The sequence below is a fragment of the Hyla sarda genome, chromosome 4 (genome assembly GCF_029499605.1).
Source record: "Hyla sarda isolate aHylSar1 chromosome 4, aHylSar1.hap1, whole genome shotgun sequence".
Classification (NCBI taxonomy): domain Eukaryota; kingdom Metazoa; phylum Chordata; class Amphibia; order Anura; family Hylidae; genus Hyla; species Hyla sarda.
In genome coordinates this window covers 45,711,045-45,736,309 of record NC_079192.1, presented here as the reverse complement: position 1 = coordinate 45,736,309, position 25,265 = coordinate 45,711,045, and the positions used below count along the sequence as shown (strand labels likewise).

General features: G+C 42.9%; 1 protein-coding gene across 2 annotated transcripts; it reads right to left on the bottom strand.

Moving 5' to 3' along the window:
• Positions 1-1,141: 1,141 nt before the first annotated feature.
• PTGER1 (prostaglandin E receptor 1) lies at positions 1,142-24,933 on the bottom strand. Of its 2 annotated transcripts, XM_056570741.1 has the most exons (3): positions 24,686-24,933; positions 23,523-24,386; positions 1,142-1,775 (listed from the first exon to the last, which is right to left on the bottom strand). In XM_056570741.1, exons 2-3 carry the CDS (start codon positions 24,330-24,332, stop codon positions 1,530-1,532), a joined length of 1,056 nt encoding a protein of 351 aa, XP_056426716.1. In that variant the 5' UTR covers positions 24,333-24,386; positions 24,686-24,933; the 3' UTR covers positions 1,142-1,529. The 2 variants fall into 2 exon arrangements, with proteins under 2 accessions (XP_056426716.1, XP_056426717.1); XM_056570742.1 differs by lacking the exon at positions 24,686-24,933 and having other exon boundaries at positions 23,523-24,596.
• Between the last annotated feature and the right edge of the window lie 332 nt (positions 24,934-25,265).

Genomic DNA, 25,265 nt, shown 5'->3' with positions numbered 1-25,265 from the left:
CTCTCGCAGCGCCGGCGCGCGTGCCCCCACCTCCTAGGAGCTCTAAGATTTAAAGGGCCAGTGCGCTCGTAATTATCATCTACATCTACACCTGCACCTATCCTTTAAGTATCTGCACCTCCCACGAACCCCTGCCAGATCTTTGTTTGCCATAGTGCCCTACAGAAAGCATTTGTAGTCTTGCCTTTCTGTGTTCCAGACCCCTTTGTTCCATGACCTGACCTTGCTCCTGTGCCGCCTGCCTATTGACCTCCTGCTACGAGCCTGACTTTGCATCTGTGCCGCCTGCCTTGACCTTCTGCTATCCTGACCACGAGTTGCGGTATCCCTCCAGTGCCTCAAATCTCCTCAGCCGCCAGTGTGGTCGAGTTGTGCCAGGGGTAGCGACCTGGATGATGCCTGCCTCAGCAAATCCATCCCGCTTTGTGGCGGGCTCTGGTGAAAATTAGCGGCACCTTAGACTCCGCTCCCTTGCACGGCACATGTCATCTACCACACAGGTCCAGCGGATCCACTACTACCCTGAATGCTACAGCCTACTGTCATGAGTCTTACACCGTCTCAGCCCAGTGGTTGGCTTAGTGGGCAGGTCCTGCTCCGTCTTCTCATCTCGGAAGCAGGAAGAAGAGATGAGAATCGAGAAGCTGGAAGGAGCCGAACTGGAGCTGCAGTGGGACCTGCAGGGGATCCCAGGGTAGCAAAGTATAGCTTTTTCTTTTTTGTTTCCTTTTCTATACAGCAATAAATTAATTTATTAAGGACAATACCCCTTTAAAGAGGAGATGTCAGCCTTTCCGACATATTGGTAAATACTTGCATTTTTCATTAAATACTTCTAGAACATGCACTGTGTTAGTCTGTCTGTCATTACACCTGGAAACATTTTACTGCGTTGACAACAGGGTGTTACAATTTTCCTTGTCACTAGGACAGTCTGACTCTCTCCAGTCAGTGTGAAAGGACACGCCCTATTGACAAGGGGAATATTTACACCCAGATGTCAATTTTTTCATACATTTTCAGGATTAATATCTGAAGAATGACATAGAAACATAGGTCCTCTGAAAAGTAAGACAATGGGGTCATCCATATTGATGCACCATAAATCAGCCATGTAAACTGTGATTGAACCTCCATTTTTATTACTATTAGAAAAGAACATAGTGAGGTTAAACAGTCACTGTGATTTTGTTCTGGTATAAATTTCTGAGGTTCCATTGATGGAGGCCCCGTCTGTACAAAGGTATCGTGCAGAGCTGTTACCTGCCAGCCTCTGTGTGTACGGGAGTGTATTTACTACAGTGACCTTCTCAGTAATACATATGCACACCAATAAGGCAATAGTACATCTCATCAGTTAGTGGGTCACTCTCATAAAAGTCTGCATTTTATATACATATTTACAAGCGACCTACGTAGTCTACACTCTAGGATTCTTCTGTATCAACCATGCAAGCACAAGGTCCATTGATATATGTAGTGGTCCATATTCCTTGAATGATCTCTGTACATTTCTTAATACTTAGAACCTATAGGTGGCTGATTTGGCTGTGTTCTGAGCTCTGAAAGTCCCTTGGATCCCAACGAATTGGTTTCCCTCCTCGCACTCGTGAAACCCTCACAAAGATGCTGCAGAGTCGATGCAGTACAGAACGTCTTAGGAGAATGTAAACCCAAGGATCCAAAATCTGATTGCATGAAGCTAAGCGAACCGTGAACAGCAGCCAATTCGGGCGAGGGAGTGGTGCTCCAGCCTGTAGCATCACAACAGAGACCTGCATAGAAGAGGAAGGGGAGAGAAGTTAGAAAGCACCATGTAGGGTATACCAGATTTCGAAAGGTCCAAATACCTGTCTGCTTTAGTAATGAAAAGACATTTTGGTACTTTTATAAAGGGGAACATTCAGCTTTTTCAACATGTTTGTTTTATTAAAGACTTGTTTTTCCCATGAAATAACAATTTGGGGACCTTTTTTTTTTAGAACTCTGAATTGGGTTGTCTCCTTATTATTTTGTAAACCAGTAAACCATACAGAAATATCCTGCACTCATTAGACTTGAAGCTCCTTAACCGGATCCGGGTCCCCGGTTCATCCGGATAAGGAGCTTCGAGTCTAATGCTGAGCGGTGAGTGCAGGATATTTCTGTATGCTTTACTGGTTTATTTGATCCCAAGTCTATCCCTATATCCCATCCTAGCACCTCATCACGTCCTGCTGACTCACTACTAAGGTCGTGTTTCTGCATCACCGCTAAGTATTGCCCTCCACCTGCTTAGTGCAATTGGACGCTATTATTTTGCTCGAAATGTATGAATACATTGAGACCTGGGTGTTACTATTCCCTTCCATACTATGTCTCTTTGTACTCTAAGGGCCCTATTACACAGCCCAAAAGTAGGTCAACACTCATTTATAGAGCCTATTAAACGTTCAAGTGGCCCTTTGCTGCCATCAGTCAAGAGATATGCAGCCGATGCCCGATGATTTTTTGATGGGTCAAAATCACCCAATCAGTTAACAAATCCTTTGCTTGTTTGTTGGCTAATTGCTGGCCCTATTACACAAGGCGATATCTCCCTGTTTGGCCAATAATCTTCCCATGTAATAGGGTTTTATCACTGTCAGAATTGATTGGATAGTGTCAACTTGTGTAGAGACAGTCCCCATTGGCGCGGGGAGTAATGATCCTCAGTTGCCAGTGGATTCATGCTTTTCCAAGTAGAATAATAGAGATCTGAAGACCTCTACTGACTTGCTTCATCATGTTGTGAATTATCCTGAGTTGCATTGTCACATTCCTCAGTATAAATAAGTATACCATCTGCAAAGATTTGGTGACAACTACCAAAAGGAGAATCAAAGGATTTTTTCCAAAAAGTTCTCTGGGCAAGGGTGCATTCACACAGGGGCGTAGCTATAGAGGTAGCAGAGGTAGCAGTCGCAGCGGGGTTCTGGTGTCTAAGGGAGCCCGAAAGCACATCTACCCCATAAGAGAGCAGTACAATAATTGGCATATGGGGCCCTATTGCAGATTTTGCATCGGGGCCCATAAGCTACCAGCTATGCCTCTGCATTAACACCATGGATCCAGTGGAAGAAGCTCAAAACTGCGTGCTGACGTCTCCTTGCCAAAACCCATTCAACCCAATGGCCTGAACTGAGTAACTTTCTAACTGTATCTGACTTCTGACACAGACTGAAAATTGTGGTCTCCAGCAGTTTTTAGTTTAGGCCAAAAGTTGGATAAGGTTGGAAAATTACCAGAATGGAGTGACTAGTTGACTCAGTTTGGGTCAACGTATTTAAAGGAGTAGTCCAGTGGTGATTCAGTGGTGAGCAACTTATCCCCTATCCTAAGGATAGGGGATAAGTTGCAGATCGCGGGGGGCCCGACCGCTGGGGCCCCCCGCGATCTCCTGTACGGAGCCCCGACAGCCCGCGGGAAGGGGGCGTGTCGACCTCCGCATGAGGCGGCGGCCCTCACGCCCCCTCAATACAACTCTATGGCAGAGCCAAAGCGCTGCCTTCGGCAATCTCCGGCTCTGCCATAGAGATGTATTGAGGGGGCGTGTCGGCCGCCGCCTCGTGCGGGGGTCGACACCCGCTATCTCGGCGGAGAGCCGGGGCCCCGTACAGAGAGATCGCAGGGGGCCCCAGCGGTCGGACCCCCTGCGATCTCAAACTTATCCCCTATCCTTAGGATAGGGGATACGTTTTTCACCACTGGACTACCCCTTTAACGGGGTCCAGCACATATACGTCAGTAGGCAGTTTTGAGCTTCTCCCGCCAAATCCGTTTCATTGAGGCACAAAGTGTGGTGTGGGTGCTCGTGCCCAATCCCCCACTGATCACCACTTTCTGGACCTGTCTTGACACATAGGAAATGCCAGTTTAGTCTGTCTGCAGCAGTGTCTCACCTCAGCCAGTGAGTGTCTAGATGGGACCAGGAAGTGGTGATCAGCGGGGACCTGGGAAGGGCCAGAAAGCATCGGCAGGGAATTGGGAAAGTTAGATTTTTAATTATTATTTTTTGACCAACCTGAGAACATTAGAAAATAACAAGATTACCCCTATCATTTATTCAAGAACAAGGCAGTTGTAACTGCAGAAACCTGGAATATCATATTTAGAGACATTTTAGCTCAGATTTCTCAATCTGTCTGAGGATGAAAACTAATTGATTTTCCTATAGCAAACATTTACAGCTTTTAGAGCTGTCATTGGTCGCTATGGAAAAACCAGACAGTTTGATAAATCTGGGCCTAGAGGAGGTAATATATTTAACATAGTAACTATCTAGCTTAGCTGGTAAATGGGTAAAGCATTGGAAAAAAAATAATAAGAATATCATAAAAATAGTATTCGAGGACAGGAACATGGGAAAAGTGAGAAGTGACAGGATAAGAACACGTTTTAGGGAGGTTGACAGTATAGATGGGGTCAGCTCACCCCATTGTCCCCCAATCACAGAAGCTGTAGACAAGTACGCAGAGCTTCCCTCTTACCCCTCCTATCAATATGTCCAATGTATAATAGTCCAATGAACATATCCAATATATAGTCTGTGTCCTTCTAATTAGTGTTGAGCGGCATAGGCCATATTCGAATTCGCAAATATTCGCGAATATATGGACGAATATTCGTCATATATTTGCGAATATTCGCATATTCGTTATATCCTCGTTTTATTTTCGCATATGCGTAAATTCGCGTATGCGAAAATTTACAGATGTGAAAATTAGCATATAAAAAATTAGCATACGCGAAAATTCGCATATGCGAAACTTCGCATATGCTAATTTTTGCATATGCAAATTTTCGCGCGCCAGTCTCATACAGTAGTATTAGAGCTTTCTTTACACCACACAAGCTGGAAGCAGAGAGGGATGATCACTGTGATGTGTACTGTGAAGGAAAAAAAAAACGAATATTCGTAATTACGAATATATAGCGCTATATTCGCGAAATTCGCGAATTCGCGAATATGCGATATTCGCGAATAATATTCGAATTGCGAATATTCGCGAGCAACACTACTTCTAATAGGTAAAAATGGGCATATAATCCTCATGGGATCAAGGTCAACTGTTCTAAGAGTCAGACCCATGACAAATTACAATATGTTGTTCAACTTCAACCCTAATCTTAAAACGATAAAGACAATGAGAATCAAAACAAGTACAGATGGTAAAAAAGTGTTAAAATGTCTCCAGACGTCACCAATATGAACAGTCTTCTAGTTGCCATCTGTCCCTAATTTCGACCATCTGCACAGAGTTAATGCACTTTTTCCGTACATTATATTCAAGCCTCATCAGCAATTCATGGTCCCCAGAGACTTATGTCTGCAGATATTGAAAAATAACCACAAATACAGTCAACTTCCGATACTACTGTGTTTGCTAATGGTTCTCTGTGCTCGATAGGCTTACATGCAGTGGGTCAATATTTTTTGGAGATAAGTATTGACTATATCCAGCTAGGGTTGGGTTATTCCTAAACACTGCTTTACCCTAGGCCGGGAATACCTAGAAGATGTTGCCACCATTCTCCACACCATGTCCTCCCTTGTTGGAGAGAAAGGTGGCATGAAGTGAAGGCTATATCCTCCTCACTGTCACTAGCCTTTCGCTTAAAGGGATACTCCGCTGCTCAGCATTTGGAACAAACTGCTCCGAACGCTGGTGCCGGGAGCTCGTGACATAATAGCCCCGCCCCCTCATGACGTCACACTCCGCCCTCTCAATGCAAGTCTATGGGAGGGGTGTGACAGCCATCACGCCCCCTCCCATAGACTTGCATTGAGGGGGCGGGCTATGACATCACCAGCGAGCTCCTGGCACTGGCTCCAGCGTTTGGAACAGTTTGTGATGTCACACGCCGCCCCTTCAATCAAAGTCTATGAGAGGGGGCGTGACAGCCGCCACGCCCCCTCCCATAGACTTGCATTGAGGGGGCGGGGTGTGAAGTCATGAGGGGCGGGGCTATGACATCACGAGCTCCTGGCACCGGCTCCAGCATTTGGAACAGTTTGTTCCAAACGCTGAGCAGCGGAGTACCCCTTTAAATCCCCTTGTATCTGTGTGTGCATCCCTGGGCCCCTCTGTTGGCAATGGTTGGCAAAGACATACAGCAAACCGATTCCTGACCAATGTGTAGAAAATAAAAATATTCAACTTTTATTATACAACAGACTACGCGTTTCAACCCCTCTTATCATCTGGTCCTCTCCACCCTTTGAACTCCAGTCGGATGCAGGCTGCTCCCAGCATTTTTTAATACATTTATGTAGATATTGGTGTCGTGCACTGAGGACAATATCAGAAGGTGAGCATAGTCAGATCACTTGCAACTCTGTGATTAAAGGGGTTAAAGGGGTACTCTGCTGCTCAGCGTTTGGAACAAACTGTGTGACATCATAGCCCCGCCCCCTCATGCCGAAACGCCCCCCCCCCCCCCCAGAGACTTGCATTGAGGGGGTGGGGCGTGACGGTATGAGGAGGGCGGGGCTATGTTGTCACAAGCTCTCGGCGCCGGCTCCAGCGTTCGGAACAGTTTGTTCCAAACGCTGAGCAGCAGAGTACCCCTTTAATGGCACACGATAGCACCTCTGTTTTGAAAGGGAATCTAGTAAATTTTTTACCTGACGTCACGCCCCCTCCCATAGACTTGCATTCAAGGGGCATGGCCGGGATGTCACGAGGGGCGTGGTCAACCCCTGCAGTGAGAAAACAGCATTTGGAACATTTTCTTCCGAAAGCTGTCCAGTGGAGTACCTTTTTAAGTCCATGTCTGAGTAGATTTGTGCATATACATCCCCCCCCCCCCCTTTTTTTAAGTGGTTTCCAAATTTGTCAAGCAATGAAAACGCAGCAAATTGTGCAGGTCATACCTCATCATTTTGACATTTTTGGAACCCAGTTTATGGCAAACTACCAAAATGTGACCCTCTGTAGTTTGTATACCTAAAAAATCGTCAGGTAATGAAGAGGGCAACATACCAGCAGCATAATGTAAAGCAATGGAGATGGTGGTGTCAAGTTGATTAACCCCTTAAGGACCAGGCCATTTTACACCTTAGGACCAGAGCGTTTTTTGAACATCTGACCACTGTCAGTTTAAACATTAATAACTCTGGAATGCTTTTAGTTATCATTCTGATTCCGAGACTGTTTTTTCGTGAAATATTCTACTTTAACATGGTGGTAAATTTTTGTGGTAACTTGCATCCTTTCTTAGTGAAAAATCCCCAAATTTGAAGAAAAAATTGAAAATTTTGCATTTTTCTAACTTTGAAGCTCTCTGCTTGTAAGGAAAATGGATATTCCCAAAAAAATTTTGAATTCACATTTCCAATAGGTCTTTATGTTTGCATCATAAAATTGACAAGTTTTCACTTTTGGAAGACATCAGAGGGCTTCAAAATTCAGCAGCAATTTTCCAATTTTTCACAAAATTTTCAAACTCACTATTTTTCAGGGACCAGTTCAGTTTTAAAGTGGATTTGAAGGGTCTTCGTATTAGAAATACCCCATAAAAGACCCCATTATAAAAACTGCACCCCCAAAGTATTCAAAATGACATTCAGTCATTCATTTTTACAAGGGGTAAAAGGAGAAAATTTATACTTGTATTTGTAGCCCAATTTCTCTCAAGTAAGCACATACCTCATATGTCTATGTAAAGTGTTCGGCGGGCGCAGTAGAGGTCTCAGAAGCGAAGGAGCGACAAGGGGATTTTGGAGAGTATGTTTTTCTGAAATGGTTTTTGGGGGGCATGTTGCATTTAGGAAGCCCCTATGGTGCCAGAACAGCAAAAAAAAAAAAAAAAAACACATGGCATACCATTTTGGAAACTAGACCCCTTGAGGAACGTAACAAGGAATAAAGTGAGCCTTAATACCCCACAGGTGTTTCACGACTTTTGCATATGTAAAAAAAAAATTCACTAAAATGTGTTTCCCCCCAAATTTCACATTTTTGCAAGGGTTAATAGCAGAAAATACCCCCCCAAAATTTGTAACCCCCATCTCTTCTGAGTATGGAGGTACCCCATAAGTTGACCTGAAGTGCACTACGGGTGAACTACAATGCTCAGAAGAGAAGGAGTCATATTTGGCTTTTTGAGAACAAATTTTGGTCGGGAGGCATGTCGCATTTTGGAAGCCCCTATGGTGCCAGAACAGCAAAAAAAAAAAAAAACACATGGCATACCATTTTGGAAACTAGACCCCTTGAGGAACGTAACAAGGAATAAAGTGAGCCTTAATACCCCACAATGGTTTCACGACTTTTGCATATGTAAAAAAAAATGTGTGTTTCCCCCCAAATTTCACATTTTTGCAAGGGTTAATAGCAGAATATACCCCCCAAAATTTGTAACCCCATTTCTTCTGAGTATGGAAATACCCCATGTGTGGACATCAAGTGCCCTGCGGTCGAACTACAATGCTCAGAAGAGGAGGAGCGCCATTGAGCTTTTGAAGAGTGAATTTGTTTGGAATGGTAGTCAGGGGCCATGTGCGTTTACAAAGCCCCCGTGGTGCCAGAACAGTGGACCCCCCCCATATGTGACCCCATTTTGAAACTACACCCCTCAAAAAAAATGTAATAAGGGGTACAGTGAGTATTTACACCCCACTGGCATTTGACAGATCTTTGGAACAGTGGGCTGAGCAAATAAAAAATTAAATTTTTCATTTTCACGGACCACTGTTCCAAAAATCTGTCAGACACCTGTGGGGCGTAAATGCTCACTGTACCCCTTATTACATTACGTGAGGGGTGTAGTTTCCAAAATGGGGTCACATGTGTGGGGGGGGTCCATTGTTCTGACACTATGGGGGCTTTGTAAACACACGTGGCCTTCAATTCCGGACACATTTTCTCTTCAAAATCCCAATGGCGCTCCCTCTCTTCTGAGCATTGTAGTTCGCCCACCGAGCACTTTGCATCCACATTTGGGGTATTTTCTTACTCAGAAGAAATGGGGTTGCAAATTTTGGGGGGCTTTTTTTCCTATTTTCCCTTGTGAAAATGAAAAATTTAGGGTAACACCAGCATTTTAGTGAAAAATTTTTTTTTTTTCATTTTCCCATCCAAATTTAACGAAAAATTTTCAAACACCTGTGGGGTGTTCAGGCTCACTATACCCCATGTTACATTCCGTGAGGGGTGCAGTTTCCAAAATGGGGTCACATGTCGGTATTTATTTTTTTGCGTTTATGTCAGAACCGCTGTAATATTAGCCACCCCTGTGCAAATCACCAATTTAGGCTTGAAATGTACATAGTGCGCTCTCACTCCTGAGCCTTGTTATGCGCCCGCAGATCATTTTACACCCACATCTTGGGTATTTCCGTACTCAGGAGAAATTGCATTACAATTTTTTTTTCCCTTTTACCGCTTGTGAAAATAAAAAGTAACGGGCAACAACAGCATGTTAGTGTAAAAAAAAAATTTTTTTTACACTAACAGGCTGGTGTAGACCCCAAATTTTCCTTTTCATAAGGGGTAAAAGGAGAAAAAGCCCCCAAAATTTGTAGCGTTATTTCTCCCGAGTACGGAAATACCCCATATGTGGCCCTAAACTGTTTCCTTGAAATACGACAGGGCTCCGAAGTAAGAGAGCGCCATGTGCATTTGAGGACTAAATTAGGGATTGCATAAGGGGGTGGACATAGGGGTATTCTACGCCAGTGATTCCCAAACAGGGTGCCTCCAGCTTTTGATAAACTCCCAGCATGCCTAGACAGTCAGTGGCTGTCCAGAAATGCTGGGAGTTGTTGTTTTGCAACAGCTCGAGGCTCCGTTTTGGAAACTCTGCCGTACAATACGTTTTTAAATTTTATTGGGGGGGACAGTGTAAGGGGGTGTATATGTAGTGTTTTACCCTTTATTATGTGTTAGTGTAGTGTAGTGTTTTTAGGGTACATTCGCACTGGCGGAGGTTTACAGTGAGTTCCCTGCTAGGAGTTTGCCGCAGCTCATACTTGAAGCAGAAAACTTACTGTAAACCCGCCCATGTTAATGTGCCCTGTACGTTCACATGGGGGGGCAAACCTCCAGCTGTTTCAAAACTACAACTCCCAGCATGTACTGACAGACAATGCAGGCTGGTAGTTGTACTTTTGCAACAGCTGGAGGCACACTGGTTTGAAAACCTTCAGTTAGGTTCTGTTATCTAACTCAATATTTTCCAACCAGTGTGCCTCCAGCTGTTGCAAAACTACAACTCCCAGCATGTAGTTATGCAACAGCTGGAGGGATCACAACTACAACTCCCAGCATGCTGGGATTTGCAGTTTTGCAACATCTAGAGAGCTACAGTATAGAGACCCCAGCAAACTACAAATCCCAGCTTGCCCAGACAGCAAACAGTTGTGTGGGCATTCTAGGAGTTGTAGTTTTGCAAGATCTGGAGGGCTATAGTTCAGAGACTACCATATAGTGGTCTCAAACTATAGCCCTCCAGCTGTTGCAAAACTACAACTCCCAGCATGCCCAAACAGCTGTCTGGGCATGCTGGGAGTTGTAGTTTTGCAACATCTGGAGTGCTACAGTATAGAGACCACTATATAGTGGTCTCGGACTGCAGCCCTCCAGATGTTGCTAGGCAACTTACCGGCTTCCGTCGGATCCAGGGAGCCTGCTGCACGACATCGCCGCCCGCCGATCTCCGACACCGATCGTCGCCCGCAGCCTCCGCAGATCGGTAAGTGGACTCCGGCGCTGTTCCTCTGTCGTTTCCCCGTTCTGCCCCACCTATTGTGGGTGGGCAGAATGGGGAAAACAAAAGTTAACACCCCCCGCCCCCGATCTGCTATTGGTGGTCGCGTCTAGACCACCAATAGCAGGGATATTCAGGGGGATTGTGGGTGTCTTAGACACCCCCGATTCCCCTTATATTCCGGGTCACCGGGTCACTATAGACCCGTAATGACCCGGAATTGCGCAAATCACAAGTGTGAATTCACTTGCGATTTGCGCCGATCGCCGACATGGGGGGTCTGATGACCCCCCTGGGCATTTGCGCGGGGTGACTGCTGATCGATATCAGCAGTCACCCCGGTCCGGTCCCCGCCCGGCGCGCAGCAGGGACCGAAATTCCCACGAACGTACGCGTATGTCTTTGGTCCTTAACTACCAGGATGCTTAGACATACGCGTACGTCCATGAGCCTTAAGGGGTTAAAATGATTCTGACTGCCGATCAATATATATTTTTTAATACTTAAATATTAATATGTCATTTCTAATGCTGAATAAAAGATATCTGTTACCTACTCTTAAATTAAACTAAATTAAAAGATATCTGTTACCTACTCTTAAACTAAACTAAATTAAACTAAACTTAAACTAAACCTGTTCCTGAGTTTGCAATCTGCTCGTGACTAAGTAACCTTGGAATAACGCCAGAAGGTCCAAGATGAGACGTTGGAAGTCAAAACATTTGAGGAAGATGCAGATTGTATAAGAAGGGCAAAGAACTGGAATTTTCCAGTATTAGAGCAAGAGGGCTGCATAAATGAACTTTGGGCAAGAAAGAAATTAATGGACACTAGATACGCTAATATATAGGGACAATAATCAAACAACCAATCAAAATGTAACATGCCAATTTTGATGTCATAACTAAACCTCCTTCTTTGTACAATGTAAAAACTAGCTGTACTTCCTGGATTAAATCAGAACTCCCTGGAGTCAGTACCAAGGAGGGAATTCATACCAACCTGGTATGGTGTGAATTTGCTTACGTCAACACTCGGCAAAATAGCACAGCAGTAATCACTCACAGTTTAAGGCCTCACATTAATCCATCCTTAACAGTGGCAGGTACTCTTTAAACGCTGCCACTACATATTCAATATCTTTGAGTACTGCAGACTCCAGTGTCCTTTGCTACTATAAAGATGGTGAAACCATCTAGTGTGAAATACATTAAAGGGGTATTCCGCTGCTCAGTGTTTGGAACAAAATGTTCCGAATGCTTAGAGCCAGCGCTGGGAGCTCGTGACATCATAGCCCCGCCCCCTCAATGCAAGTCTATGGGAGGGGGCGTGACACGCCCCTCCCATAGACTTGCATTGAGGGGGCGGGGCTATGACATCAAGAGCTCCCAGCGCTAGCTCTAAGCATTCGGAACATTTTGTTCAAAACACTGAGCAGCGGAGTACCCCTTTAACTCACTGTAAGGTAGTGTGTTAAAACATTGTGTTTTTGTGCCCTGAGCCTTTGTGGCCTGGGTTTTTGTGATTGCATTGATTTGGAATCCCTGACTTTCCTTTGGGAGACATTGGGGTTTATTTACTAAAGTAATCCTGACTCTTTTTTCTAGGGTTTTGCGTCCAAATTATGTCGCATATTCAGGAGTCAAATTCCACAAAGAAAACTACATTCCACTCTTAGTAAATAAACCCCATTGTGTTTTGGAACTATATGGAATGGGACATACAGTGGGGATCAGAAGTTTGGACCCCCCCCCCAGGTAAAAATTTGCAGTAATGTGCATAAAGAAGCCAAGGAAAGATGGAAAAATCTCCAAAAGGTATCAAATTACAGATTAGACATTCTTATAATATGCCAACAAAAGTTAGATTTTATTTCCATCATTTACACTTTCAAAATAACAAAAACAAAAAATGGCATCTGGAAAAGTTTGGGCACCCTGCAGAGTTAATATCTTGTACTGCCCCCTTTGGCAAGTATCAAAGGTTGTAAACACTTTTTTTTAGCCAGCCAAGAGTCTTTCAATTCTTGTTTGAGGTATCTTTGCCCATTCTTCCTTACAAAAGTCTTCCAGTTCTTTGAGATTTCTGGGCTGTCTGTCACGCACTGCTCTTTTAAGGTCTATCCATAGATTTTCAATTATGTTGATGTCAGGAGATTGTGAAGGCCATGGCAAAACCTTCAGTTTACGCCTCTTGATATAATCCACCATGGATTTCGAGGTGTGTTTAGGATCATTATCCATTTGTAGAAGCCATCCTCTCTTTAACTTCAGCTTTTTCATAGATGGCATCAAGTTAGCATTTATTGAATCCATTTTTCCCTCTACTCGTGAGATGTTCCCTGTGCCACTGGCTGCAATACAACCCCAAAGCATGATTGATCCACCCCCATGCTTAACAGTTGGACAGAGGTTCTTTTCATTAAATTCTGTTCCCCTTCTTCTCCAAACGTACCTTTGCTCATTCCGGCCAAAAAAATTAAATTTTAACCGCATCGGTCCACAGAACTTGTTTCCAAAATGCATCAGACTTGTTTATATGTTCATTTGCAAAGTTCAAATGCTGATTTTTGTGGTGAGGACGTAGAAGAGGTTTTCTTCTGATGACTCTTCCATGAAGACCATATTTGTACAAGTATCTCTTTATAGTGGAATAGGGTACCACAACTCCAGTGTCCAACAGATCTTTCTGGAGGGATGGTGCAGTAAAACATGGGTATTGAATAGTTTTTCTCACAATCCTGCGACCTGTTCTGTCTGATTTTTTCTTGGTCTTCCAGATCTTGCTTTAACATCCACTGTTCCTGATGACTGCCATTTCTTAATTACATTTTGAACAGAGGATATTGACATCTGAAAACGTTTTGCTATCTTCTTATAGCCTTCTCCAGCTTTGTGAGCGTCAACTATTTTTAGTTTCAGATTTCTAGGCAACTGCTTAGAAGAACCCATGGTGCTGATTGTTGGGGCAAGGTCAGATGAGTCTGGGCATTTAAAACCTTTGAGATTGACATCACCTGGTCTTCCCAGATGATGATTGAGAACAATCCATGACACTGGCAGGTCTCAGTTTTGCAAAGGGGGCAGTGCATGCTATAAATTCTGCAGGGTGCCCAAAGTTTTGCAGATGCTATTTTTTGTTTTCTGTTATTTTGAAAGTGTAAATGATGGAAATAAAATCTAACTTTTGTTGTCATATTATAAGAATGTCTAATCTGTAATTTGATGCCATTTGGAGATTTTTCCATCTTTCCTTGGCTTCTTTATGCACATTAATACAAATGTTTACCTGGGGTGCCCAAACTTTTGATCCCCACTGTATGGCTCCAAAAGATGGATGCCTACATAAGTGTCTCTTATCCGGGATCTCTAGGAACTCTGAGGTTCCTCAGAATCCAGTCAAGGGAAGACCACATTGGCAAGAGCTATGACATCTACTGTAGGAAAAAGAGAATTTTCCTACAAGATGTTTGGTATATTGGCAGGAAAAGTAGTCAACCCGTGTCCACCAAATTCTAGATTTAGCTAAGAACTGAATCCTTTTTCACAATTTTTGAAGCTTTTTTGTGGTATATTTTTACAGTGTACCTGTAATGATCTTGGTAAATTTTATAATCCCCCATCATGATAAACCACCCCCGGCCATTATTTTTATAATTTTTTTTTGTTTTCTACCTTGATATTGCTCTGTATTTTCTGCTCAGTCTCAGATTCACAGACTGGGAAGGGACGTTCCCCAGCAGGCGTGACATCATCTGAAGCCATACAGGGGAGAACTTCCTCCCTCACTCTGTTACACGCAGCTCAAAGCAGTTCAGCGTGAGATGAGGTATGATTGGCGAAGGCTGCACCCCCTCATCCCCCCCAACCCCCCTCAGCTCTCCAGACTGCATTACTGGATTTTGGACTTCTGCCAGGCCAGCAGGTGTCCAAAGTCTGTGCAAGAGATGGGGGGGGGCATGTGCTCTGGACAAGTAGGGAGACACCTAGTGGCAGCTTTATTAAACACGCATAAAACATAGAAAACTTCTTTTTTTTTAAAACAAAGTACATTAGAAAGATTTTTTATTTATCATAAGTGCAATAGCAAAAATGTGTTTTAATGACGGTGCCCATTTAAGTTCTTTGAGGTGAGAAGACAATTAGGAAGTCAGGCCTACATCACTGGATATGCTAGACACCATAGTATATGGCTGAAGGTCGGTCAAGTTGATGGATGTCTAACTGGGCTCTGGAGTCAGCACCTACTTATTGCCGGAGTGCTTCCTCTCTAAAAGGGATGTTAGCTCAGCATGGAAATAATGTTACATAAAGAGTTAATGGGGAGAATTCAGTAGGAAAATGTATAGCTTTGGATTTTTCCTCATCCACATTCCTGTCAACATAGAACATGGATTCTTAGAATAATGACTGAACTTGAGTCTTATTCACCTCATTTACCATGTGATCTGTGCAGGAATGTGAAAAGCCGAATGGACAAAGTCCAGAGACAGAAGGGAAGGGAACATATATGGGGTGAGGACCGGGAATGAAGAAAACCAGAAAAGTGAAGGTGAAGAGGCTGTCATAGTGCAGGGGGTGAATGAAAAGGCAAAGAAACAACAATAAAGATATTATTATAACAACAGCCAACAAGTAGTAAAGCTGGCACCACCTCACCCAGCAGACAGTACTGTACAATATATTTTATGACTTTAGAAATGTCAAGGATCCTTCTTCAGACACAAAGATGCCAGGCTCACTGCTTGTTACACTTTACTTAACAACACTGCCAGTCTTGGCCTTGGCTTTTACGCCAATGGCAGTAGTGTCTGTCTCTAATACATGTGTGCCACTTTCTCCTATACCATTCTCCATGTATAGTATCCTACATTTGCAACTTTGCCAGTCTCTTTATGTATAATGTTGTCAATGCAATAGTGCCAGTCTCTATATAGTCTAGCCAACGTAACACTGCCAGAGTCTTTATAAATAACCTTGTCAATGCAGCAGTGCCAGTCTTTCTCGCTCTCTCTCTCTCTCTCTCTCTCTCTCTCTCTCTCTCTGATAATCCATGTATCATTGTCAGTTACTTTATATATAACATAGTCCATGCAAAAGTGTCAATCTCTTTATTGATTATTTTTCAAAGTTTTCAATGTCACCAATGTACCACTGTTAGTTTTTCTCTCTCTCTTTCTTTCTCTCTCTCTCTCTCTCTATATATATATATATATGGCTTGGCATAAATCCCGATCGGCTTTTTATATTCCTTAACAGGAGCCAAGCTGATACCAGGGAACACTACCTGAAAAGGTGGTGTAATGAGCTGCTTTGCATATATATATATATATATATATATATATATATATATATATATATATATATACTGTAAATATATAACATATATACAGTGGGGATCCAAAGTTTGGGCACCCCAGGTAAAAATTTGTATTAATGTGCATAAAGAAGCCAAGGAAAGATGGAAAATTCTCCAAAAGGCATCAAATTACAGATTAGACATTCTTATAATATGTCAACAAAAGTTAGATTTTATTTCCATCATTTACACTTTCAAAATAACAGAAAACAAAAAAATGGCGTCTGCAAAAGTTTGGTCACCCTGCAGAGTTAATATCTTGTACTGCCCCCTTTGGCAAGTATCAAAGGTTGTAAACACTTTTTTTTAGCCAGCCAAGAGTCTTTCAATTCTTGTTTGATGTATCTTTGCCCATTCTTCCTTACAAAAGTCTTCCAGTTCTTTGAGATTTCTGGGCTGTCTGTCACGCACTGCTCTTTTAAGGTCTATCCATAGATTTTCAATTATGTTGAGGTCAGGAGATTGTGAAGGCCATGGCAAAACCTTCAGTTTACACCTCTTGCTGTAATCCCCTGTGGATTTCGAGGTGTGTTTAGGATCATTATCCATTTGTAGAAGCCATCCTCTCTTTAACTTCAGCTTTTTCACAGATGGCATCAAGTTAGCATCCAAAATTTGCTGAAATTTTATTGAATCCATTTTTCCTTCTACTCATGAGATGTTCCCTGTGCCACTGGCTGCAATACAACCCCAAAGCATGATTGATCCACCCCCATGCTTAACAGTTGGACAGAGGTTCTTTTCATTAAATCCTGTTCCCCTTCTTCTCCAAACGTACCTTTGCTCATTCCAGCCAAAAAGTTCAATTTTAACCTCATCGGTCCACAGAACTTGTTTCCAAAATGCATCAGGCTTGTCTATATGTTCATTTGCAAAGTTCAAATGCAGATTTTTGTGGTGAGGACATAGAAGAGGTTTTCTTCTGATTACCCTTCCATGAAGACCATATTTGTACAAGTATCTTTTAATAGTGGAATAGTGTACCACAACTCCAGTGTCTGCGGGATCTTTCTGGAGGGATTGTGCAGTAAAACATGGGTTTTGAATTGTTTTTCTCACAATCCTGCGAGCTGTTCTGTCTGAAATTTTTCTTGGTCTTCCAGATCTTGCTTTAAATATCACTGTTCCTGATGACTGCCATTTCTTAATTACATTCCGAACAGAGGATATTGACATCTGAAAATGTTTTGCTATCTTCTAATAGCCTTCTCCAGCTTTGTTAGCGTCAACTATTTTCAGTTTCAGATTTCTAGACAACTGCTTAGAAGAACCCATGGTGCTGATTGTTGGGGCAAGGTCAGATGAGTCTGGGCATTTAAACCCTTTGAGATTGACATCACCTGGTCTTCCCAGATGATGATGATTGAGAACAATCCATGACACTGGCAGGTCTCAGCTTTGCAAAGGGGGCAGTGCATGCTATAAATTCTGCAGGGTGCCCAAACTTTTGCAGACGCCATTTTTTTTCCCTGTTATTTTGAAAGTGTAAATGATGGAAATAAAATCTAACTTTTGTTGACATATTATAAGAATGTCTAATCTGTAATTTGATGCCTTTTGGAGATTTTCCCATCTTTCCTTGGCTTCTTTATGTACATTAATACAAATTTTTACCTGGGATGCCCAAACTTTTGATCCCCACTGTACTGTAGATACAGTATATTATTGATCATGCGTCAGTGCCAGTTTCTTTTTATATAACACAGTCTAGACAACAATGACAGTCTGTCTATCAGTACCAGTATGTATATAGCAAATACAGTGGTCCCTCAACATACGATGGTACTTCGTTCCAAACGAGCCATCGTTTGTCGAATCCATCGTATGTTGAGGGATCCGTGCGATGTAAAGTATAGGAAGCTGTACTCACCTGTCCCGGGCCTCCGCTGGGCTCTCCGCTGTCTTCTCCGGTCCTCTTCTGTCTTCTCCGGTCCTCTTCTGTCTTCTCCGGTCCTCTTCTGTCTTTCGCAAGGCCTTACTGGGCCTGCGTAGCAACGTCATTACGCTGCTGCGTACGCCATTCCTATTGGATGGCGTGCGCAGCAGCGTATTGACGTCATCGGAGAGGGCCGAGAAGACGCCGGAAGACCAGCGCTGGACCCGGAGGGCACCCCGGAGCATCGTGGAGGGGTAAGTAATACTTACCGCACCACACGGGGAACATTAAGCTGCTATCCGGCAGCAGCTTAAGCATTTGGCGCTGCCTGATAGCACTTAATGTCGATTTCATCATATGTCGGGGTCATCGTAGGTCGGGGGGCCACTGTATTAAAATGGGCCTCCTAATATGGCATCTGATTATGCCCCGCCAGGACAGATAGGTCTGGGGTTTATTTCTTCTTTGCTTTTTATGACCCATATCCCCCTCCATTAAAGGGGTACTCCAGTGGAAAAAAAAATTTCATATCAACTTGTGGCAGAAAGTTAAACAGATTTGTGAATTACTTCTATTTAAAAAATCTCAATCCTTCCAGTACTTATAAGCTGCTGTATACTACAGAGGAAGTTCTTTTCTTTTTGACTTTATTTTCAGTCTGACCACAGTGATCTCTGCTGACACCTCTGTCGTGTCAAGAACTGTCTAGAGCAGGAGCAAATTCCCATAGCAAACCTATCCTTGCTCTTGACAGTTCCTGAAATGGACAGAGGTGTCAGCAGAGAGCACTGTGGTCAAACAGAAAATAACAACTCAACTTCCTCTGTAGTATACAGCAGCTGATAAGTACTGATAAGCTGATAAGTATCTGTTTAACTTTCTGAAGCCAGTCGATATGAAAAAAATTGTTTTCCACCGGAGTACCCTTTTAATTTGTTGACAATGCAGTTCTATGGAGAGAGTTCTGTACAGCTTCTTATTAATAGAAAAAGGAATGGGACCAACCAGGATGGGGCTCCTTCTCTGTCTCCAAGGGTCCCTCAGCAGCGGCATGATGCACCAATATGGAATGTACATCTATGCGGTAGCACCAGTATCTTTTTTCTTTTATAATTTTATATAGTGTGTGCAAAACGGTCAATAATACAGCTCCTATGCAGACCCATGTACCTCCATGGTTCCAGACAAATTACTTACTTAAAGGGGTACAGTATTCCATGAAAAAAATATATATATTTTTTTTCATATCTACTGGCTCCAGAAAGTTAAACATATTTGTAAATTACTTCTATAAAAAAAAATCTTAATCCTTCCAGTACTTATCAGCTGCTGAGGTTGAGTGGTTCTTTTCTGCCTGACCACAGTGCTCTCTGCTGACACCTTTGTCCGTGTCAGGAACTGTCCAGAGTAGGAGCAAATCCCCACAGCAAACCTCTCCTGCTCTGGACAGTTCCTGACTTGGACAGAGGTGTCAGCAGAGAGCACTGTGGTCAGAAAGAAAAGAACAATTCAACTTCAGCAGCTGATAAGCACTGATTTTTTAATAGAAGTCATTTACAAATCTGTTTAACTTTCTGGAGCCAGTTGATATGAAAAAACAAAACAAACAAAAAACTTTTACTGGCGTACCCCTTTAATTTGTTTATGCAAGACAGGGAAGTGTACAGCAATCAGAGTGCTTTAGAAGACTTCTTACTTTATTAGTTAAAAATATCTATCGAAACCGGTACAGTGCAGTAAAAAAAACTCTGCCGTGTTTCACTCCGGAGAGCTTAGTCATAGAGCACTGTTTTCCAACCAGGGTACCTCCAGCTGTTGCAAAACTACAACTTCCAGCATGCCCGGACAGCCAAAGGCTGTCCGGGCATGCTGGGAGTTGTAGTTTTGCAACAGCTGGAGGCACCCTGGTTGGAAAACAGTGTCATAGAGTAACAAACAGATACAAAGTGCACATTAAAAAAGTCTTGAACTTAGTCACCTGACCGTGACCTCATTAACCCCTTAAGGACTCAGCCCATTTTGGCCTTAAGGACTCAGACAATTTAATTTTTACGTTTTCATTTTTTCCTCCTCGCCTTCTAAAAATCATAACTCTTTTATATTTTCATCCACAGACTAGTATGAGGGCTTGTTTTTTGCGCGACCAGTTGTCCTTTGTAATGACATCACTCATTATATCATAAAATGTATGGCGCAACCAAAAAACACTATTTTTGTGGGGAAATTAAAACGAAAAACGCAATTTTGCTAATTTTGGAAGGTTTCGTTTTCACGCCGTACAATTTATGGTAAAAATGACATGTGTTCTTTATTCTGAGGGCCAATACGATTAAAATGATACCCATTATTATATACTTTTATATTATTGTTGTGCTTAAAGAAAATCACAAACTTTTTAACCAAATTAGTACATTTATAATCCCTTTATTTTGATGACCTATAACTTTTTTATTTTTCCGTATAAGCGGCGGTATGGGGGCTCATTTTTTGCGCCATGATCTGTACTTTTTTTTATACCATATTTGCATATAAAAAACTTTTAATACATTTTTTATAATTTGTTTTAATAAAATGTATTTAAAAAAGTAGCAATTTTGGACTTTTTTTTTTTTTTACGTTCACGCCGTTCACCGTACGGGATCATTAACATTTTATTTTAATAGTTCGGACATTTACGCACGCGGCGATACCAAATATGTCTATTAAATTTATTTTTTACACTTTTTGGGGGTAAAATAGGAAAAAACTGACGTTTTACTTTTTTATTGGGGGAGGGGATTTTTCACTTTTTTTTTTTACTTTTACTTTTACATTTTTTTACATTTTTTTAACGCTTGAATAGTCCCCATAGGGGACTATTCATAGCAATACCATGATTGCTAATACTGATCTGTTCTATGTATAGGACATAGAACAGATCAGTATTATCGGTCATCTTCTGCTCTGGTCTGCTCGATCTCAGACCAGAGCAGAAGACGCCGGGAGCCGGACGGAGGAAGGAGAGGGGACCTCCGTGCGGCGTTCTGAATGATCGGATCCCCGCAGCAGCGCTGCGGGCGATCCGATCATTGAAATCGCGTACTGCCGCAGATGCCGGGATCTGTATTGATCCCGGCATCTGAGGGGTTAATGGCGGACATCCGTGAGATCGCGGTCGTCGGCCATTGCTGGCGGGTCCCTGGCTGCGATCAGCAGCCGGGATCAGCCGCGCATGACACGGGCATCGCTCCGATGCCCTCGGTTATTGACAGGACATAAATGTACATCCTGGTGCGTTAAGTACCACTGCACCAGGACGTACATTTACGTCCTGCGTCCTTAAGGGGTTAAGCATTAAAAACAGACAGAAGGAAAACCCGGTTCGGATGTGGTAACATCCAATATCCGAAACAGATTACATTTAAAGTTCCAGGTGAGTATAATAATAAATAATAATAAACTCTACATGATCCTTACACCATAAAATGAAATAGTGTTCCATAATAATATAACGATAGCAACCATATATAATTAAATATAGTTTGGGATATATCTTGGTCTCATAAGGTGCCAATAAACCCAGCAGGGAACATGAAGCTCTGCACATACCAATGATAACATGTTAAATTACATGGAAACATATATTTGTTGTTCTAGAAACATATATACTGTATGTGGAGATTTATCAAAACCTGTGCAAAGGAAAAGTTTCCCAGTTGCCCATAGCAACCAATCAGATCGCATCTTTCATTTTAAAAAAAAAGGCCTCTGCAAAATGAAAGAAGCGAGCTGATTGGTTGCTATGGGCAACTGGGCAACTTTTCCTTTGCACAGGTTTTGATAAATCTCCACATACAGTATATATGTTTCTAGAACAACAAATATGAGGGAAAATTTATCAAAACCTGTCCAGAGGAAAAGTTGCTGAGTTGCCCATAGCAACCAATCAGATCACTTCTTTCATTTTGTGAAAAGGCCTCTGAGAAATGAAAGAAGCGATCTGATTGGTTGCTATGGGCAACTCAGCAACTTTTCCTCTGGACAGGTTTTGATAAATCTCCCTCTATATGCTTCCATGTAATTTAACATGTTATCATTGGTATGTGCAGAGCTTCATGTTCCCTGCTGGGTTTATTGGCACCTTATGAGACCAAGATATATCCCAAATAAAATTGGATTATATATGTATACTATTGTTATATTACTATGGAACACAATTTCATTGTATGCTGTAAGGATCATGCATTTGTAGAGTTTATCATTATTTATTAATATTTATTACTATACTCACCTGGAACTTTAAATGTAATCCATTTCGGATATTAGATGTTACCACATCTGAACCGTGTTTTCCTTCTGTCTGTTTTTAATGTTTGATGATGTCATGGTCAGGTGACTAAATTTCAAGCCTTTTTTTATGTGCACTTTTTATCTGTTTGTTAATCTAGGACTAAGCGCGTCAGTGCGTCCGGAGCGAAATGCGTCAGTGTTTTCTACTCCGATGGCTACTTTTAACCAATAAAGATGCCTTCTAAAGCACTCTGCTCGCCAGACACTACCTTGTTTTGTCTATACGCATTTGAAGCCGGAGGCGGTGCTGGCGTGTCTGTTGTACGGGTGCAGCATAGAAGCCTTGAGTAAACTGTAATCCACTTGACTGTGTACTTAAAGGGGTACTCTGGGATGAGAAAACTCATCCCCTATCCAAAGGATAGGGGATAAGCTTCAGATCGTGGCGGTCCAACCTCTGGGGTCCCCCGCGATCTCACGTACGTGGCCCCGGCAGTCAGTGGCAAGGGGGCGTGTTCGACCACTACATGACGCGGCAGCTGGTGCAGTCTCTGCCTCTGCCATAGAAATGTATTGAGGCGGCGTGTCGGCAGCCGCATCATGCGGTGGTCGAAATGCGCTATTTCGACATAGAGCCGGGGGCCCTGTAGAGGAGATTGCGGTTGTACCCCTCTCGATCTGAAACTTATCCCCTATCCTTAGGACAGAGGATAAGTTTTCATATCCCGGAGTACTCCTTTAATTTTGTTTCTTGCTCTATACACTCTATGCATCCACTACCCACCTATCAGCCATCAAGGCCATATTGTGTGCATACTTGTCCTGTGATGTTGTTGCGTAGGTTCTTGCAGACTCCTATTATCTTTCTCTGCCCATAAAAACCTACGGACCCCTTTAAATCTCGCAGTTTTATAGAGAGGACAGCCTGTTGTGTACTGCAGTGACGCACGTCTATTTGGAACATTGCTCAATGAATTTCGGCAGTGGTATTGTATACAGAGATGTAGCAGCGCCGAGGCAGTCGCAGAAAAACTATTTATACTGTGCACTGTAGTAACTCAAAGATACCATGATTCAGTAGGTTTACTTGTAGTCCAGTAGGTAGGACATAGTGACACCAGGAGGAGTTGAGCCAAGTGAAGAACTCTCCTAAATCTGTGTCTTTTCTTAGTAGTTACTCATAAAGACAGCTTTCATTATTATGGAGAGATACAATAAAATAAAAAGTGTAATACATAATTGTAATGCAAAGATCTAACATGGTAATAGGATATAAAAAGATCCTCACCAATAATGGGCTCCAGCAAACGCAGGAAACAATGGTAATAGCCAACAATTGCACCATCATTTCCAGGTCATGGGAACGAGCACCTCGACGCCTCCTTCTGCGATCCTCCCCCGAGGCTCTTAGGAGTCGAGCCTGAAGCAAGGTAACTCCGACTACCAAGTTACAAACCAATGCGGCCGTCAGTGATCCAAGACCTAGTCCTGAGAACAGCAGGCAAAATCCCGGAGGCTCCTGTAGAAAACACCAGGTCCCTGATGGTTGCAGTCCATATGTACCATAACCGAGCAGCGGTAGAGTAGACACCAGAAGAGCTAAAGCCCAAGCTAAACCAAGGCCAATCCAAGCTTTGCTTTGGGTGACCACAGCTGAATGCCATAGTGGTCTTGTAAGGCCAATGCAACGTTCACATGCCATAAGAAGTCCAAGCAGAAGTGGTGAAAGTCCAAAAAATACCATGCAGCCCCCAAGAAACTGACATCCAGCCATCGGTAATGCTCCATTAGAATAGAGCCACAGGACAAAGGATCCAGTTATCAGATGACCAGCCAGGTCCGTCAAAAGGAGTCCAGAAGCCAAAAGTAGAAACTGTGCCCTTGAACGTCGCAGTCTTCGGGAGACAGAGTAGGCTCGTGCAAGGATCCAGAGGCCCAGGGCATTGGATAATGCCCCAATAGCCATAGAGAGGGATGGAAGAAGTGGGGTAGATGTAGGGGGACGAGATGATGGTGGAGTAGAGTACAGGGGGGAAGTTGGAGGAATAGGGGAGAATACAGTGGAAAAGGAAGAGTTGGGGTGTAGTGGTGGATACATTGGAGGAGAATGATAGGTTAAGGATGATAGAAAATATTATAAATAATAGAAGGACTGTCACAGGAAATAATACATTACAGAGCGACAATGAGAAGAGTCAGAAGGTAGGCAAGGAATGAAAGATAGAGGGTGGAATGAGAAAAACAAAAGGAAAACCAAAGTTAATATGAGTGTTAATAGCTAAATCCCACCCCTACAATGTACAGAGGTAGAATATACAGTATATAGGATTACTCACAATCACAATGAATTACTAAAAATTATAAACCCAGCTCTGCTATATCTTCATACATCTACTCGTATATGTATTACCACTAACACTGTCAACCAATCCCAACACTTTTGGTACTCACCCCTGTGTAGGGTATCTTAGTGCCCCTTGTGTGACAATCCCGGGGTGTGTCTCTGGTTTACCCACAGTCCATGATGTCCTATTATCTCACTTTGCACAGCCTAATGATACAATAGTATAATACAATCTCCTCCTGGGCTGTAGTCGAGTTCCTTTCTGGTAAACGTCTTCTTAATGTCAAGACATCTTGCACTTGTGGTGTCTTCTCTTCGTGAACTTGATGTCTCTCTGTGATGTGTCGGAGCTCAGTCTGCTCTCTGTACTTCTACCTCCCTATCTCATGTGCACTGTTCTCTAATGCTTCCCTCATCCTCCCCTGGATGGTGCCTCCTCCTCCTACCGAAAGGACCAGAAGAAGAGAACGTGAGAGAATTAAGAGTCAGAAATCGGTGGGAAGAACATAATAGGGAAAAGTTATGAGACAAAAATTCAGGGATGCAAAGTTAGTTAAAGGCTTTATACATCTTATTCCCTATTCAAAGGATGGGGGAATAAGATGTATGATCACAGCTGTCCCGCCGCTGGGGACCCCCGCGATCTCAGTGCAGCCCTCGGCATTCTGTGCCGGGCTCTGCCTCCAA